This window comes from Ahaetulla prasina, chromosome 11, assembly GCF_028640845.1.
Source record: "Ahaetulla prasina isolate Xishuangbanna chromosome 11, ASM2864084v1, whole genome shotgun sequence".
Lineage (NCBI taxonomy): Eukaryota > Metazoa > Chordata > Lepidosauria > Squamata > Colubridae > Ahaetulla > Ahaetulla prasina.
The window spans coordinates 3,342,968-3,363,030 of NC_080549.1; the positions used below are offsets into that span (position 1 = coordinate 3,342,968).

The 20,063-nt window shown below is 42.8% G+C and overlaps 1 protein-coding gene across 1 annotated transcript in view; it reads left to right on the forward strand.

The window, feature by feature from the left end:
• LOC131183883 (uncharacterized) overlaps positions 1-19,660 on the forward strand; it is a 28,995-nt gene extending 9,335 nt beyond the window's left edge. Inside the window, exon 3 of the mRNA XM_058154631.1 lies at positions 19,442-19,660. Within this exon, the coding sequence (XP_058010614.1) occupies positions 19,442-19,660 (219 nt within the window). The remainder of the gene's footprint in view (positions 1-19,441) is intronic.
• Positions 19,661-20,063: the final 403 nt, after the last annotated feature.

Sequence of the window (20,063 nt, forward strand, 5' to 3'; positions counted from 1 at the left end):
TTGTGGGATATTGGATGTGGTGTGTTGATTTAGTCTTGGGTAGAAACTCCAGCGTGATTGATACAGGAAGAAATATTGACTTTGCTCGCAATTGGTTTTGTTGAACTTGGTGATTATCATCACAGGTCCCAATCTAATTGATCCAACAAATTAATCCAACTAATCCAATCCAGCAAATTAATCAAGATTTTTTCCATGCATTGTCTTTGCTCTTCAGAAAACTCTGTTGGAAGTGAAAGGAGATAATGGCTTCTCACCATTGTTAGACTAAGTGGAAGCACAATGTAAGTTTTTTTTTAAAAAAGTGTGTGCAAATATTAACCATATCTATCTATCCATCCATTCATCCATCCATCCATCCATTCATTCATTTTTTGAGTCATCAAAATTCTGGGTAGATTGTGTACAATACACAGATTCTCCTCTATTCTCTATTTACTCTATTCTTCTGGTTCAGGCACAGAGAAGTTATTGGGCAGAAAAGGCCTGTAAACTTCTAAATCAACTTGCAGGCATCAGTATTGTAGACCAACATTGTCTTACTCTTACATACATCGTAATTTCCACCTTAAGTATTTGCACATGATGAGCTGTAATCATGACAGGTTTCCCCCCCCCCCCCTGTGTTCACATCAGGGTGACTCTGTTGTCAAGCAAGGAAAGAAAAAAAAACCCTTTGGATAAAGAATAAAACCGCCCTTGATTTGTTTTGCTTGGCTTTCGGTAGGTCAAAACAAGCAGACTTCCTGGTCTATTTTATTTTGAAAATCTGTCCTCGCTTGACAGTGGTGCCTTCTAATTGAGCCTTATAGATGACACAAGGCTTCAGCTGCCATCTCCTTTTTTTTATATTTGTTTTCCTAGATTTGTTTCGAAAAATTCAATTGGTGTGTGCCTCTCATTCTCTCTCACTCCTTGGTTAAATCAAACCCAAACTAAAGAAAATGGCCTTCGCAAATTTTTCAGTTGGATTAGAGCTATTATTAACGTGCCACCCCTGCTGTCCTTTTTAATGGAGCAGAAAAACTCAGAATTGTAAATATTGATGATAGGGTAGAAGAAGGTAGTGTAGAAGAAGATAGAATTGTAAGTATTGGTGGTAGGGTACGCATGGAAGCCAACAGATTATTCTCCTTATGTACATTGAGCATATACACCAAAGACAAATTCCTTGTGCGTCCAATCAAACTTGGCCAATAAAGAATTCTATTCTATTCTATTCTATTCTATTCTATTCTATTCTATTCTATTCTATTCTATTCTACTCTACTCTACTCTACTCTACTCTACTCTACTCTACTCTACTCTACTCTACTCTACTCTACTCTACTCTACTCCACTCTACTCTACTCCACTCCACTCCACTCCACTCCACTCCACTCCACTCCACTCCACTCCATTCTTTACTTTCTTATTCTATTCTATTCTATTCTATTCTATTCTATTCTATTCTATTCTATTCTATTCTATTCTATTCTATTCTATTCCAAGTTTGTTGAGGACTGAATTGTGTTTAGTAATCTCTACTTGGGCCTTGGTCACGACACAGTCATCCTCTTGCCCCCACCAATCTGGGTCCTCATTTTATCCACCTCGGAAGGACAGAAGGCTGAGTCAACCTTGAACGTGGTGAGATTCGAACTGCCAAATTGCAGCCAGCCAGCAAGCCAGCAGAAGTAGCCTGCAGTACTAGCACTCTAAGCACTGCGCCACCGAGGCTCTTTAAAGGCATCTCTGGATCCAGATTCATAAAGGAAGATTGATATTCCAACCACGAAATTGAGTTGCCAAATTGTAAGTGTAATGTTTCTCAGCTGTGGTTTAGTGTATATATAAAACTTTCTAGAAACTTTCTCTACCTCTCTCTCTCTCTCCCCTCCCTCCCTCCCTCTCTCCTTCACTCCTTCTCCTTCTCCCCCCTCTCTGCCTTTCTCCCTTTCCTTTTTCCCTCTCTCCCCCTCTTTCTCTCCCTCTCTCTGTTTCTCCCTTGCTCTCCTTCTTTTAATCTCTCTCACCCTCTCATTCTCTCTACCTCTCTTTCTCCCCGCTCCCTCTCTCCTTCTCCTTCTCCTTTTCCTTCTCCTCCTCTCTCCCACTCTCCCTCTTTTCTATCCTTTCTCTCCCCCACTCCCTCTCTCTGTTTCTCCCTTCCTCTCCCTCTTTTAATCTCTCTCACCCTCTCATTCTCTCTCCCTCTCTTTCTCCTTCTTCCCACTCCCTCTCTCCTTCTCCGCCCCTCCTCTCTCCCTATTTTCTATCCTTTCTCCCCCCCCCCGTCTCTCTCTTCTCCCTTCTCCCTCTCTCTGTTTCTCTGTTTCTCTCCCTCTCTCTCTCTCTCTCTCTCCCCCAAATATTTTTCTGCATCTTGTTATCCAGCAAAACCCTTGAGTATCCAACAGGGAAATAAGCAAAATTCTGAACTAATCATTTGGGATTCTGTTGGCAGTGGAGAAAGCAAAATTGAATCCTGTTAATGTTTACACTCTCTCAGGTTATATTTAATTGAAAATATTTTTAAAAAACCCAAACAATTATTATTATTTCCAAGGCTGCATTTGCAACATTGCTTAATTCGCAAACATGCGCTTCTGTCTTCTAAGGTGGGAGGTATCTCAAGCGAATGGCCCCCAGAAGAAATTACAAAGCAAGGAAACACCTCTGCAAGCATATCTGTGTCTTAATGAAGCCACGGGGTTTTGGCCCATCCAAATAAAGGTTCTGCATTAAGACAAGCCTTAGCATTCAGATTAAATATCTGTCAGACTGAACCTAAGCGCCTCAATGTGAAAAAAGTAACTCTTTATTTAACAAGAGTTGGAAGGGACCTTAGAGGTCTTCCAGTCCAACCCCTTGCTCAAGCAGGAGACCCATAACCATTTGTCCAATCTCTTCTTGAAAATCTCCAGTGTTGGAGCATCCACAACTTCTGGAGGCAAGTCGTTCCACTGGTTAATTGTTCTCACTGTTAGGAAGTTTCTCCCCTAATTCCAGGTTGCTTCTCTCCTTGATGAGTTTCCATCTGTTGCTTTTTGTCCTGCCTTTGGGTGCTTTGGAGCAGGGGTCCCCAACCTTTCAGACCTCAGGGACCACTAAATTCATAATTTTAAATCCTGTGGACCACGAATATGATCTGCCTAATGACCAGCTGGGTGGGTGTGGCTAGGTGGTCATGTGACTGGGTGGGTATGGCCAACTTGATGTCACTCACATCGAGGGGTGCCTCTCCAGCTTCTACTCACTGCTCGCCTCCCACCCACTCCTTGCCTGCCCGCGCAGGCTCCTTAGGGCCCCAGCAGGAAGCAATTGTTGGAGCTAAGCAGCCACCAGGAGAAAGAATTGGCAAAACAGCTCAGTTCAAATTGGATCTGACCAAGAAGGAGGCTCAGCAGAAGCACCTCACTGAGGACTACAAGCAGAAGGAAGATCTGCGGGAGTGCAAGGCCAGGTACCAGTGCCTGGAGGCTCAGCGGGCTGAAATGGTCAGCCAACTCCAGGCCATGATGCAGTCCCACTGGAACAAGGCTCTTTACCACCAGTGGTGCTTCCCTCCAGCCTTCGCCCAAAGTCCCGCACCAGGAGGCTGAAGTAGACCCTGAATCAGAATTTCTGCCCCCCCCTCTGACCCACACAAAAAGACCCCAAAGGGGAAGACTCTGCAGCAAGTGTTCATTGCATTTATCTGGCCCAAGGCCCGTAGTTTGAGGACCCCTGCTTTAGTGCAATATAAAAAAATGCAAATAATTTTTCTGTGGACCACCAAAATTTTCTCACGGACCACCAGTGGCTGCTTTGGAGAATAGGTTGACATCAAACTGTCTCTTTTAAAAAGAATGTAAGGATGCTGGATATCTGCAATAATTCACCAATGCTGTGAGGTTGCACAACTGTCTTTGGGTGAAAGAGCAACGTGGGACTCTAAACGATAACAGTTTTAGTATAAATTGTGGGGAGCTCAGCACCGTTTCTCACTCTGTTTCATCCCATGGAGAGCTCAACGAATCTTGAAACCAGACATTCAACAATACCATGGGGATAAGAACCTGCTGATGAAGAATAATTGTTCAGGATTCAGAGATGGGTCAGAAGAATCCATTTTGAATCTTACAAATGATCAGTTTTTAATGACTAAGGCTGGTCGCACAATCACCACAGGTGTAGACTGGATTTGGCATATTTATCCACCTATCAAAGCCTTTTGCAAGGACTCAACCACACATCTAAGGCCCCAGGTCTTTAAAGCCATCTGAAGATGCACCAGGATTAAGGTTGAATAAGATCAGTCTGATCTCTGAAGGGATGATATTAGAATAGAATAGAATAGAATAGAATAGAATAGAATAGAATAGAATAGAGTAGAGTAGAGTAGAGTAGAGTAGAGTAGAGTAGAGTAGAGTAGAGTAGAGTAGAGTAGAGTAGAGTAGAGTAGAGTAGAGTAGAATAGAATATATAGAGTAGAGTAGAGTACAGTAGAGTAGAGTAGAGTTAGAGTAAGGTAGAATAGAATAGAATAGAATAGAATAGAATAGAATAGAATAGAATAGAATAGAATAGAATAGAATAGAATAGAATTCTTTTATTGGCCAAGTGTGATTGAATACACAAGGAATTTGTCTTTGGTGCATATGCTCTCAGTGTATATAAAGAAAAAATAAAATATATTCAAGAATCATAAGATACAACACTTAACGATAGTCATGGGATACAAATAAGTAATCGAATCATATTAGGAAACAATATCAATCGTAAGGATACAAGCGACAGTCATGCAGTCATAAGTGGGAGGAGATGGGTGATAGAAACTATGAAAAGACTAATAGTAATAGTAATGCAGCCTTAGTGAATAGTTTGACAGTGTTGAGGGAATTATTTGTTTAGCAGAGTGATGGCGTTTGGGAAAAAACTGTTCTTGTGTCTAGTTGTTCTGGTGTGCAGTGCTCTATAGCGTCGTTTTGAGGGTAGGAGTTGAAACAGTTTATGTCCAGGATGTGAGGGGTCTGTAAATATTTTCACAGTCCTCTTTTTGACTCGTGCAGTATACAGGTCCTCAAGGGAAGGCAGGTTGGTAGCAATTATTTTTTCTGCAGTTCGAATTATCCTCTGAAGTCTGTGTTTTTCTTGTTGGGTTGCAGAACCAAACCAGACAGTTATGGAGGTGCAGATGACAGACTCAATAATTCCTCTGTATGGCAACAGAAAAGGTTGCCACCCTGGGTCCCATTAGATGACACACCATAATGAACAGGACTCAAAGCATCCTTCCCTTGTAGGATATGTCAGGTTGGGTAGACACAACCAGGGAGAAATAGCTTTGCAGGACTCAAGCCATAAAATTCAGAGAATTGCATCAGTATCAGGCTGTCTTTGACTACAGTGGACAAAGTAGAACCAAGGTGTATTTATGCAGTCTAAACATGTGTGTGCATTTAAGTAGTGCTAAGGAAAAGAGATGCAAAGTTACTTTTTCAAGAGGCAACTGGACTTTCTGGTTTTTCTTTGAAGGCGTTTCTCTTCTCATCCAAGAAGCTTCTTCAGCAGAGCAGAGAATAGTCTTCAAAGAAAAACCAGTAAGTCCAGTTGCCTCTTGAATAAACACAATTTGGGACAACTATGACCTGGATGACTGAGAACCTCCATAAATGTAATCAGAAAAAGAGACTCAAAGTTATCAAAAAAAAATTTAAAAGGTCCCAACTGGAGTAAGCTAGGAGTAATATACAGCATTGTTTTCCATCTCTGGACAATTTGAGAAATATTATATACTTTTTAACCACCAGGTGGTGATAACTTTGCCACATCTGTACAACAACCTCTATAATCATTAGACGAATGTGAAAACGGAGTCCTAGGATAGGAATAATTAGGGTTGGTCAGAGGAATGCACCAGCTTTTGAAAAAGACTTAAGAGAAAGGAAATCTGGTTTTATATCTGTTTGCTTAAACGTCGCAGTATCTTTTACAATTCTCTGCTGGCTGCACAAAATTTGATTCCTGTTGCATTCTATTTTATTTTTATTTTATTTATTTATTTTGTCACAACAATATATGTAACTATCATACAGAAAGGTTATATATATATATATATATATTCTGTCACAATCATTAGAAGTCCAGGCAGGCCTTTTGGATCTGGGCTGAGTAATAATCAGAGCAGCCTCTTCTATCACTCCTATCATGTTTTGCAAGCCGGAATCCTTGGCCACATAGAAAATATTTGCCTCTCAAGGAAGAAAGGTGTGAATTTTATTTACACAAAATGACAGTATACACAGCAAACGAGGTCACTATGCTGGATTTCGTATCACAGATCACTAGTCGAACACTTCCCAAGCGTTTAGGACTGTGTGATGTATCGGCGAATTATGCAAGCAGATCCCAGTAAGGTGGCCTTCTGCAGCTGACCAATGGTGATCTTGTCAGTGCCAATTGCTTTTAAGGGCCAGAATAGCTCAGGCTGTTAGAAGCCTGTTATTAGAACACAGCAGCCTGCAATTACTGCAGGTTCTAGTCCCACCAGGCCCAAGGTTGACTCAGCCTTCCATCCTTTATAAGGTAGGTAAAATGAGGACCCAGATTGTTGGGGGGGCAATAAGTTGACTTTGTAAAATATACAAATAGAATGAGACTATTGCCTTATACACTGTAAGCCGCCCTGAGTCTTCGGAGAAGGGCGGGATATAAATGTAAACAAAAAAAAAAAAGTGCTTGCCTAGGTCTTTAGGCACAGCTCCCAGTGTACCGAGTACCACTGGAACCACCTGCACTGGTTTATGCCAGAGTCTCTGCAATTCGATTCTCAAATCTTGATATCTGGTGACTTTTTCAAGTTGTTGTTGTTGATGATGATGATGATGATGATTTGCTTTATTCATTAAAAATGAAACTCAGTCAACTGAACATTCAAAAATACATCACAAATAGCACTGACTGGTGCTAATTGTTGATATGGGTTGCTGCCAGCGTCCTAGGTATCAACCAAGTACCTTCTTAAGATGTACGACGTTCCAAGTAGCGCAGTTTTTTGCAGTTCTGCTGGTGTTTATTGCAGGAAGCTGCAATTTGTTGATGTATCTTATAAAATTCTTGGACATGGTACCAAGTGCCCCGATGACAATGGGTATCGCTGTTACATGTTTCATCCATAGCCGTGCTATTTGCAATTCCTGTGCAAAACGCCACATAAATTGTCTAAGAGGAGATTAGTCATCTCTGCAAACTTTTAAATGTTTTTTTTTCTGCCTCTCTCCTTAGAAAGAGGAAGGAGTTTAGGTTGTTGTTGTTCTCATTCAGGTTTTCACATGATATAAAAAAATGGGGCAAATTTTTATAAAGCACCCGAGACCAATCAAAAGCCTCTCTCTTCTTAGAGAGTGAAATTCCAAGCGGAAATATGGCACACACCTCCAGATTGCAGGCAGTCCTTGACTTATAACAGTTCGCTTAGTGATAGCACTGAAAAACAGTGACTTACGACCATTTTTCAGAGTTACGACCGTTGCAGTGTCCCGTTGGTCACGTGGTTTACATTTGGAGGCTTGGCAACTGGTTCGGATTTTTGATGGTTACGACGTACTGGAGGGGGGATGGTCCCGTGATCCCCTTTTGTGACCTTCTGATGAGCAAAGTCATGGGGGAAGCCAGTCACTTAAGAACCAGGTGTGACTCATTTAACAAAGGCGGTGATTCACTTAACAAATGTGGGAAGAAAAGTCATCAAATAGGAGAAAGCAAATATCTCCCTTAGCAACATAAATCCTGGTCAGCAACATTTGTGGTCATAATTCGAGGAATACCGGTACCTTTTTGTAAGTCTCAAGGCCCCAAGATTAATCTCTCGCTGTAAATTGATTGGGGATTTTGCAGTATCCTTTCCCTGCCACGCCCACCAAGCCACGCCCACCAAGCCACGCCCACAGAACCAGTAGTAAAAAAAAATTGGATTTCACCACTGGTTAATCCTCTCTCTCTTATCTGGTTTTAATTTTTTTTTTAAAAAAAGGAGAAGAGAGGGAGGGAGAGAACTGTGATGTTTTAAAAACAAACAAACAGGATGCAGACTGCAAATTAATTGTTCTGTTGTTTTAAAGGCCCAGGAGATAATCCTTGAAGAATAGCATCCCTTCACAAGGTTTGCATTATAAGGAATATCCATCTTTTGCACCAGTGGTCTGTGCTACATTCGTGTTCCCTTTTTAGTCGTTGCAGAAAGCCATTTGCTCAATTCATTTCTCCGCTAGTTTCTCTTAATGCGTCCGGTCTTAAAACTTCAGCAGTTTTAGTAAAAGCAGCGAGGACCAATTGTTTGGAGAGCAGACACGGAATTTTAGTTACCTCATTCTCCGGGAAAGGATAAAACCCTAGATAGGATCAGATGTCCCCTTCCTGCTGATCATGCTAAAACGAAACGGAGATATGCATATCAGCCTGAATTCTCAAAGCAAGGCATCCTTTCATGTATACATATAGACGCATCATGATCTATTTGTTTATTTATTCAGCCAGATCCTACAGGATTTTCTGGCCACTGACAAGGTTGCTCAGATTAAACATCGACTGTTCTCTTTTTGGGATATGTGATGTGATGTAAAATGCTGGGAATGAATAAGGAGTTTTAAGCCCCCCTCAAAAAAATAAAAAATAAAATGGAAAGGTGTGTGATCAGAAAAACACAGCTAAACACAGCTAAATCTAGTTTACGCCCACGCTTCTTGTTAGTTGGACATCTTCAAAGCTTTCTGTCAGTGCAAGTCAACCTTGGTTTTTATCAATTTATGGGATAGAAGAGGATGTTTGTAGTTCGGGGTTGACCTGTGTGGTCCTTGGTGCTCTTTTGAGTTTGGTGGTTTTCTTGCAGACATTTCGTTGCCAATCTAGGTAAATTTAACAAGTAAGTAAATAAATAAACATCATCAATGTACTGATGATGTTGCCTAGTTTGGTAATGAAACGTCTGCAAGAAAACCATCAAGGTCAGAGAACACCAAGGACCCCACAGTTCTCCTCCTCTTCCTTTTCCCCTTCCTCTTCCTCTCCACAAATCCCTCTCACTTCTAGCACTGATGATGTTACCTAGTTTGGGTCATGAAACATCTGCAAGAAAGCCACCAAGCTTAGAGAACATCAAGGACCCCACAGTCCCCCTTCTCCTTCTCCTCCTCCTCCTCCTCCTCCTCCTCCTCCTCCTCCTCCTCCTCCTCCTCCTCCTCCTCCTCCTCCTCCTCCTCCTCCTCCTCCTCCTCACACTGATGATGTTACCTAGTTGGGTCGTGAAACATCTGCAAGAAAACCACCAAGCTCAGAGACCACCAAGGACCCCACATTTTCATCACCGATGTTCTGTCCTCCTTTGACTCTGTCCAAGTGATGGCTTAATTAGCCGGCACTAGCAGCTCTAGCAGCAGAATAGCGAATGTCGTCCAAATTCTTTGATATCTCCCTCGATGCTGGTGAGTCACTTCAACTCTCAGTTAATCAGTTGATTTGCCGGCTATTTATTTATTTATTTATTTATTTATTATTTAAATAATGAATGAAGGCTATGAAGAGACACAGCAGTACTCACTGCCTTTATATCCTGTGGGGTGTGGCTCCATGACTCAGCACTTCCTAGGCCTGCCCCACCCCTCCTTCTGTTGTTCCCTCCTCTCCTGCCTACGAAACCTAGGGTCCAGCCAGGCCTGATTGCCATCAGCCGGGTCTGGAGACGTGGCCTGGGGGTGAGGGGAAAGAGTCAGGGGATGGAGGCCTCGTTATCTCCTCCACCTGGCCTGCCTGTGGCTCCTGGAGCTGAGCCAGGGAAGCCGGTGCTCCCAAGGTAAGTCCTGATGGCCCTTCCCCCTCACTTTCCAAGTCACTTTCTGGCAGCAGGCCCGGCTTGAGGGGCTCAGACACAACAACTGTACTGCTTCATGCCAGATTTCCTGCATTTGCATTGTTTAACGGAACGTGTTGCTCAACTGAAAATTCATTCTGGTTATGATGACTCGATTCCTTCTCCATAAAGCCTAACTTTTCAAAGCTGCAAATAAGAAATGTCTGGACTGTACTCACGTCCGGCGAATTACTAACAACTTCCCTATAACAAGACAATTCACCCAGCAGTTTTATATATATATAAAAAGAAACTAATCTCGAATCGAGGCTGATGCAAGCTACATCCATTAGATGAAATCCATATTTCTCAAAATCATTTAGACAATTCCCCTGGCTTTTCAAATTGCTCAGAGCCTCCCTTGAAATAAAAAGTCCAAATTGCCCCTCAACTCTCTGGATTTAAAAGCAAACCACATCCATGTACAACGGAAGCGAGCGAGAGCCATGAGCCCAAAGATAATGAACTAATGTAGCTATGGAAATCAATAACTCCAATGAAATATATTAGAACAGAAGGACGGCACTGGAGAGGCAGAGATGGCAAATGGGCTCGCAATAGAAACATTTGCTGGGAAGAAAGGAAGAAGGTTGTTTAGTCCCCATCCCTCTAAATAAATAACGTTTAAAAAATCCTCAGTTAATCCAAAATGGCATCTCCTGTCCTTGAACTCCATGGTTGAAGGCTCAACATGTTTTGCCCATGGAATTAAGCAAATATCTATGGAGATTCTCAGTCATCCAGGTCATGGTTGTCCCAAAGGTGCATTTTTTCAAGAGGCAACTGGACTTTCTGGTTTTTCTTGGAAGAGGTTTTGCTTCTCATCCGAGAAGCTTCTTTAGCTCTGAGAGCAGAAGAAGCTTCTGAGAGAAGCTGAGGAAGCTTCTTGGATGAGAAGCGAAACGTCTTCCAAGAAAAACCAGAAAGTCCAGTTGCCTCTTGAAAAAAGCACTTTTGGGACAACTATGTTGTAATCAGTTTCATTTGCCCACTCAAAATTCCCAGGACAAAAAGCACTAATAAGACAGGTTTCCCAGGAAGGTGGCAAGACCTTGGCAGAAGAGAAATACCTGTCTTATATCTATTCAGATCACCGGTCCGTTTAGATAGTCCTGTCTATGTTACTGTCATCAGCTTTTCATGTTTTCAGAAAGAAGTTTGGGTAGCTTCAGACAGAGTTCTTGGGACTGAATTTCAAACCTACTGAATACCTGACAAGGGCTGAGTCACAGCATCTAACACAAAGAGATGAGAGTAAAGTCTCCTTGGAGCTCAGCTCAAGAGTTGGTCAGGTCACAAACTTCATGAACCCCTTCAGCACTGATCTGGATTTGATTTCCATTACCTGCTTCCAATATGAAAAATAAGAATTTGTCATGCTTAGATGAATTGAATGTGGTATATTATAGAAAGAGACAGATGGATAGACAGACAGACAGACAGAGGGGGGAGAGAGAAGAGAGAGAAAGGAGAGGAAAAAAAGAGAGAAGAGAGAAGAAAGAGAAGATAGAGAGAAGACAGAGAAGAAAGAGAGAGGAGAGAGAGAAGGGAAAGAGAGAAGAGAAATGAGAGAGAGAGGAGAGAGAGGAGAGAAAGAGAGGAGAGAGAGGGAAGAGTAGAGAGAGAGAAGAAAGAAAAGAGAGAGAGAGAGAAGAGTGGGAGGAAAAGGGAGAGGGAGAGAGAAATTTTCATTTCACCAAGTCATTTTGGTGAGGCCATGAACACCTGCTTTTTAAGAGTACAATATGGTGTCAACAATATGGAACTGTCCCATATTCCTATGGCTTCCAAATCTTGTACAATCAGGATTCCAGTGTCTGTTGCACTCAGCTACACTACACTTGTGAAGACTGATTTCTCAGTGACCTCAGTCAGTGTGATTTACAGTAAGTGGGAAGGGACTTGTCCCTGGGAGAGAAGATTCTTTCTGAAGGCCTGTCAACGAGATGCTATCAAGACCCCGTAGCCTTCAACCATCACTGGTGGTGTCCCTTCATTGACTTGCAACCACCACAGGGGAAACCGAATGACTGATTCGTTTCTCAATCTTTTGACTTTGCTGCTTTGTGAAGATGCTGCTCATTCTTGTGGCACATCTTGTACGTTTGCCAACCCCCATCCCTGCACACACACACACACAAAAACCCCACCAAGATGACTGGTAATTACCGGCCCTCTTAAATGCAATGAGAAAATGTCCTTGAGTCAGGGGTGAAATGCTACCGGTTCGCACTGGTTCGAGCGAACTGGTAGTAATAAAAGCTACCGGTTTGTCCGAACTGGTATTTCCGACGATCAGCTGTGCCGTGCGATTTATATTCATTAGAAAACAGGAAATCCTGCTTTCTAACGAATCTAAATGTGAGAACCGGTGCGTTCTCACAGAGAGGGACTCCTTAGGGTGCCGTCAGCCAAGCAATGTTGACTGGCGGCCCCCAGGGGGAGAGCCTTCTCTGTGGGGGCTCCTACCCTGTGGAACAAACTTCCCCCTGGACTTTGACAACTCTCCGACCTTGGGACCTTTCACCGCAAACTTAAAACCTATTTATTCTGTCTTGCTGGACTGGCTTGATTTTTAAAATTTTAACTTGCTTTTATGGGTTTTAAATTTTTGTAATTTTATAGGGCGTTATTGTATTTTAAATTTGGCCAATTGAATAAGTTTTTTAAGGGTTGTTCTTAGTATTGTATGTGTTGTTCCTTTTGTATTTTATTTTGGCTGTGCACCGCCCTGAGTTCTTCGGGAGAAGGGTGGTATACAAATTAAAATATTATTATTATTATTATTATTATTATTATTATTATTATTATTATTATTATTATTATTATTATTATTATTATTATTATTATTATTATTAATCACGTGCCACAGCTGTCCTCCCCTCGCTGTTCTACTTACCTTCAAAAGGCTCCTTTTTCCGCATGAAGCTCGCCTTTGGCACACCCCATGCACGCACAGGCAGTGAACCGGTGGCAACCCACGGAAGATATCACTACTGCTTTCAGTCACAACACAAACATGTCAATAAAAGTGCAGAAGGAATACTAGGTAAATACATACCCGTGGATATATATATATATATTAAAAAGGATGCAAAATAGATGGGCTCCCCTCCATCTCTCCTGCCTATGTATACACACACAGCCACACACATACACACACACAGCCACACACACACACACACACACACACACACACACACACACACAAATATTTAATGAAGTTTTGTGATAAATTTCCCATTCCTCCCCAAAGACCTGTCTTTTAAAGAAAGACTTTAGATCAAAAGCCAACTTTCAATCAAATGTTAGTGTTGCCTGGTTGTAAATGGTAATGCACTATCTTTTAAAGAACAGAAGGGAAAGGCTGTGTTTATAAAGCAGGGCTGAGGTTTCTGTCCAGTATTGCAACTGAGGTTTCGATATCCCTAGGCTGTTTCTTCAATGTTAGTTGGACTATGTGGGAACCTTTTTGTGACCTGAAAACAACTGAATCACTCTCGTGTGCAATCATTCTCGTTCTATCCCCGCGGAGCTGGTCAACTGCTTTACCTGAAGGCTGCCAAAGATAAGGCTTTGGAGCATTGAAAGTCCATCACATGTTTAATGCTAAAAGGCCTATAAGGCATCTATTAAGTACATTATTCAAAACACACTTAGAGAATCTGTGTGTGTTTTGTGAAAATTCCATGGTGGGTTACTAGGGACAGGCTTAGCATGCTAAACATTGAGATGGAGTTGTCTGTCTGTCTGTCTGTCTGTTTCTCTCTCTCTCCCTCTCTCTCCCTCTCTCCCTCTCTCAGATAATCTGTACCTCATTTCTCTCTATCTCATCTCTTTTCATCTCTTTCTATCATCTCTTTCTATCATCTATCTATCTATCACTCTCTGTCTCTCTCTCCATGCATCTCTCTCTCTCTCTCTTCATCTCTATTTATCATCCGTCTGTCTGTGTACCGCTAGGTCTATCATCTATCTATCTATCTATCTATCTATCTATCTATCTATCTATCTATCTATCTATCTATCTATCTATCTATCTATCTATCTTATCTCTCTTTCTCTCCATGCAGCTCTCTCTCTTTTCATCTATATCTGTCAGCTATCTATTTATCTTCCTATGTATCTCTCTCTCTCTCTGCCTCAATGCGTCTCTCTCTCATCTCTATTTATCATTCATCTACTTATTTATGTCTCTCTCTCCTTGCATCTCTCTCGTTCTCATTTCATCTCTATCATCTATCTGTTTATCTGTCTGCTTCCCCTCCCCTCTCTCACACACACATTATACATCTACCTATTTAACTTTCTCTTCCACCTATTCATCTTTTTTTCCTTGCAGCTCCTTCTCTTTATTTAGTAGCAGGTTTTTTTCAGTGGCAGATGACTGATTTGTTCTGCAAAAGAAGAGTGAGGGATTGGGCTTGATGTTGTGTACAAACCTTGTCCTTGGGGTGGGGTGGGGGGCTGGGGGAGGGTGGGGAGAGAGAAAAAAACCAGCTGTTCCTTCTGGAGTTGTGATGTGCTCAAGCAGAATAATTGAAGTGCTCTCTAGCAGTGTCTTTCCTAATGTACCTTGCTTCTGCCTTATGCAGAACCCCCCCCACACACATAAGAAGTAGCCACAACATGAACGGATTTTTAAAAATGTGATTATTTTTCTTCCCCAGGGTAATTGGACGACAACTGGTCATTGAACAATTGTTTCAGATGAAGGGACACCTAGAAACGAGGAGGATGCTTATTCCACTGGATTTGTATATTTGTCTCTCGCGGTGGCTCAGGGGCTAAGACAGCTGAGCTTGTCGATCGAAAGGTCAGCAGTTCGGCGGTTCGAATCCCTAGTGCTGCCGTGTAACAGGGTGAGCTCCCGTTACTAGTCCCAGCTTCTGCCAACCTAGCAGTTTCGAAAGCACATAAAAATGCAAGTAGAAAAAATAGGGACCACCTTTGGTGGGAAGGTAACAGCGTTCCGTGCGCCTTTGGCGTTGAGTCATGCCAGTCACATGACCATGGAGATATCTTTGGACAGCGCTGGCTCTTCAGCTTTGAAACGGAGATGAGCACCGCCCCCTAGAGTCAGCAACGACTAGCACGTATGTGCGAGGGGAAACTTTACCTTTACCTTTACTCTCGTCTTATTTTCCCCCAAAGTAGTTCAGAAATTCCTACGTGGAGAAAACGATGGAAATTTGAAGCGGAGTCTTTAAAGGAGTTTCTTTGGACATTCTACCAGTTTGAAGAAGGTTGTTTTAGGCAGGAGTTAAAGTGGCAATTTCGTGGCATGCTGGATTCCTGAATGGAATTATGGATGCTATTATCCCTCCAAACTGGAAATTACTATTCTATTCTATTCTATTCTATTCTATTCTATTCTATTCTGTTCTATTCTATTCTATTCTATTCTATTCTATTCATTGGGAAAGGCAAACAGTTTGATGTTAAGAAGAACCCCAAAATTGGATCAAGCCAAGAATACAGCTGGTCCACTCCATATTTCATAGTGATGATCCAGTTGTATCCGGGATCTTCCAGGCAAAAAAAAGGAAGGAAAAAAAAAACATTTCTGGTATTGTTTCTCAGCTGACAATACTGAAAGTATATTTCCTAGGATTCAATTTTAGCTTCTGAGAAGTGCTTTGCCCCTCAGGGAAGACAATCAGCACTTTGCAATAAAATCTCCAGGGGACAATCAAATGCCCCAAAGTTAAAAAAGAAAATCAGAAAATAATCTTCATTGATGCTAAATTCTAAGACGAGCAAAGAAATGGTGGGATTTGGAAGGCAGTACGCGACAGGGGGATTAGGCCTCTTCGGATCCATAGCATCCATTCGGATGCCTATGATGTTACTGACTTTTTAAAGGAAACTGTTGAGGCACAGGAAATTCTAAGAATCTTCAAATTTGGGGAGTGATTTGTGCGTCACTACAGCTGTGTAGTGGATTGTGTAAATTATACCATGTTGGAAGCATCTTTTCAGGTTGCGTAAGCCCACTGCATGAGCCCCAAAGTTGCTTCTCCAAAAGGAAGCGGAACTTTCTTGGGTTTTTTTCTTTCTTTCTTCTTCTTCTTCTTCTTCTTCTTCTTCTTCTTCTTCTTCTTCTTCTTCTTCTTCTTCTTCTTCTTCTTCTTCTTCTTCTTCTTCTTCTTCTTCTTCTTCTTCTTCTTCTTCAAAAAAGACCTCAGCTGCATGAGAATACCCCCAAACTACAGCTAACACCTATGCAAAAATTACACGGTTCTAGGATTGTGATGGTGAACCTATGGAACGCGTGCCACAGGTGGCGTGCGGAGCCATATCTGTGGGCACGTGAGTGTTGCCCTAGCTCGGCTCCAGCACACATGCATGCACTGGCCAGCTGATTTTCAGGCCTTCTGGTCCCACCAGAAGTTGGGAAATGGGCCACTTCCAGCCACCGGAGTGCCTCCGGTGGGGAGAGGCTGTTTTTGCCCTCCCCAGGCTCCAAGGAAGGCTCTGGATTATCGGGAGGGCAAAAAACAGGCCTCCCTGGACCACCATGCCATCTCGTGCCAAAAGCAGGGAAAGCACGGAGGGGTCATGCGCATATGCATGGGGGTGGGTGGGGTGCATTGAATTATGGGTGTGGGTATGCGCATGTGCAACCCCTTCCCCCGCTTTTGGCACGCAACGGCAAAAAGGTTAGCCATCACCACTGTTCTAGGATATCCCCTGAAAATTTGTGAATTTCCTCAGCCCCCATCAGTCTAAATTCCTCCTATCCAACCCCCCCAAGAAGGTGACAAACTTATCCAGTGCACAGAATCCATCACTTGGGGAGCAATCACTCATTCCTAGAGAATTATTGATTTTTAGGGCTTTTTTTCCACGCATAATACTCGCAGAAGTGTGCCCTTCAAGAACTGATGGCCGTCAGTCCCGAATCATTCGTCTTCTTGCATACCACAGCTTGGTTATTTATTTTTCTTCAAAATCTGTTTTGCCACCATTAGTCATGGGGAGGGGGTGTCACTCTGGGACCAGGTGAAATCAATGCGCCCGACGATTAGAAATGGGGGAGAAAGAGAGGCAGCGCCTGAAGCAGGGGTGAAATCCAGCAGGTTCTGACAGGTTCTGGAGAACCGGTAGCGGAAATTTTGAGCAGTTTGGAGAACCAGCAAATACCATCTCTGGCTGGCCTCAGAATGGGGAGGGAATGGAGATTTTGCAATATCCTTCCCCTGCCATGCCCACCAAGCCACACCCACAGAACCGGTAGGCTCCAGCGTTGGGTGGGAATGGGGATTTTGCAGTATCCTTCCCCTGGAGTGGGATGGGAATGGGGATTTTACAGTATCCTTCCCCTGGAGTGGGGAGGGAATGGGGATTTTGCAGTATCCTTCCCCTGCCACGCCCACCAAATCATGCCCACCAAGCCACGCCCACAGAACTGGTAGTAAAAATTTTTGAATTTCACCACTGGACCAGCCCAAGTTTTTGACTACCGGTTCTGTGGCCGTGGCTTGGTGGGCTTGGTGGGCTTGGTGTGGCTTGGTGGGCATGGCAGGGGAAATATATTGCAAAATCTCCATTCCCACCCCACTCTGGGACCAGCCAGAGATAGTATTTGCCGGTTCTCCGAACTACTCAAAATTTCCACTACCGGTTCTCCAGAACCTGTCAGAACCTGCTGGATTTAACCCCTGCTCCAGCCCCCTAATCATTCTTGTTGCTCTTCTCTGCATTCTTTCCAGAATCTCAACAACCTTTTCATATTGTGGTGACAAAAAAGTGGATGCAATATTCCAAGCATGGTTTTAAACCATGTGCGAGTTTGAGAGCCCATTCTGACTTTCTCAAAACCTCCAAAACTTCTTCAGAAAGCAAGTCCTGAATGCATGTTTTGCAGTATCTCAATAATTGGTGTTCAAAACCCTGGGTCCCTGTTAAGCCATCATAAACTCCATATCTCACTCTTAATTCTAGCGTAGCTTTACTTTGTAATACAGCAAAGAAGGTGTATAGTAAGGACAAAGTTAATGTGTTCCTAGTTACTTGTTACTACACTAATTCCGGTATAGTGCAATAATTTCTATCCATGCTGCTGCTATTTATCATGACCTCAAGTTGGCCTTAAATGCAGAAAACATATGGCATTAGAGCTACTCTTAGAAAAAGCAAAACTTACTTGGATTTTTACTAAACAGGATTCAAACTATTACTAATTAAATGAACACAGCATTGCAAAATGGGTCTAGGACATTTTACAAATTTAAGATTTCAGGCAGAAATACTCCAGCAATTAGAATCTGATATGCTCCTGCGAGCATGTGGCCGCTGCTATTATTCTACTTCTGAGAAATGGCAGAGTATGAAACTTGTTCGGTGGAGAAATGTCACCCAGTGTTCAGGTTCTAATGAGTTTCACCCCCTCTCCCCCTCCCAGATCCAAATTTATTTGGAAAAATGCATCCGCTTCCTTCCAGAACGATTACCGTGTTTTTTGGACTATAAGACGCACCAGAATATAAGATGCACCTAGATTTCAAAGAGGAAAACAAGGAAAAAATAGTTTTTGGCCTCTGTGCATCCAATTTTCGCCCTCTGCAGGCCTCCCAAACCCTCTGCGCAAACCATTTTTGGTCTCCTGAACCCCCCATCTGTCTGGTTTTTGCCCTCCCCAGCCCCCAGGAGCACTCTGCAGGCCTCCCAAATACTCTGCGCATCCCATTTTTGTGAAAACCAGGCCTATTTTTGGCCTCACAAACCCCCCATGCATCCTGTTTTTGCCCTCCCCAGCCCGCAGGAGCACACTGCAGGTTTCCCAAACCCTCTGCGCAAAACCGTTTTTGGTCTCCTGAGCCCCCCATCTGTCTGGCTTTTGCCCTCCCCCGCCCCCAGGAGCACTTGCAGGCCTCCCAAATCCTCTGTGCATCCCATTTTTGTGAAAAATTGGGCCGTTTTTGGCCTCCCAAACCCCCCATGCATCCCATTTTTGCCCTCCCCAGCCCCCAGGAGCACTCTGTAGGCCTCCCGAACCCTCTGCGCAAAACCGTTTTGGTCTCCTGAACCCCCACCTGTCTGGCTTTTGCCCTCCCCAGCCCCCAGGAGCACTCTGCAGGCCTCCCAAATACTCTGTGCATCCCATTTTTGTGAAAACCGGGCCCATTTTTGGCCGCACGAACCCCCCATGCATCCCGTTTTTGCCCTCCCCAGCCCCCAGGAGCACTCTGCAGGTCCCCCAAACCCTCGGTGTGTCCCGTTTTTGCAAAAATCAGGCCTGTTTTTGGCAAAAATAGGACACCTGGGGCGGGGTTTCGGGAGGCCAAAAATGGCTGTATTTGGTGCATAAAACGTACCAACATTTCCACCCTCGTTTAGCGGGGGAGAAGTGTGTTTTATACTCTGAAAAGTATGGTACTTTGGGTTTGCAAGATTGGAATCCGAAGTGAAGTTGTGAGATTTATTTATTGATGTTTTGCCTATGGACAGAATCTTGCCAGTCTAAAAGAATTGTCTGCATAGCTACACTCGATGGCTTTATAGACAATATCATATGGGCATTTTCTATGAACTGCTAAGGATGGAATTTCTTTGCTCTCTTTCTACCAGATATTCCAAGCCTCGCTGTCTCTTTACCCTCATGGAGGCAGCTCCTTCCTCCTGGGACTTCTGGCTACATCCCACCAATTAATTGTCTCCAGTTCTCATTCTATGTTCAAGGAGCATTATTTGATGCTTTCTTTAAGAATCTTCATTCAAGCTCTATCTGCTTTATTGGGAGAAAAAAAAAGTTCACATACGAAGAACATCAAGCTAACAAGGAATTAGAATTGAAAGCAGAAGGTTTACATCTCAAAAGTGAGGATTATGGTGCTCCAAATGTTAATGTTAATATTGTTCATTAATATAGGTCAATAAACAGAAACTACTCTTCTATTTATTTATTTATTTATTTATTTATTTATTTATTTATTTATTTATTTATTTATTTATTTATTTATTTTTGCCCGGGATCTCTCAAAGGGAGAGAATTAGTCGACGAGCAAATAAATATTCACTCACACTAATTAACTCACAACTCTGCAACCGCACAGTGTCAGTATCAAATGTTTTATGTCATCGGATTTCAAAAGAACTTTTATCTCATTTCAGTACCAGAATAAAGAAAACCAGGCGCATGAATATTTCAAACTGTTCATAATTAAAACTTCATGTGTTTGGCACAGAAACT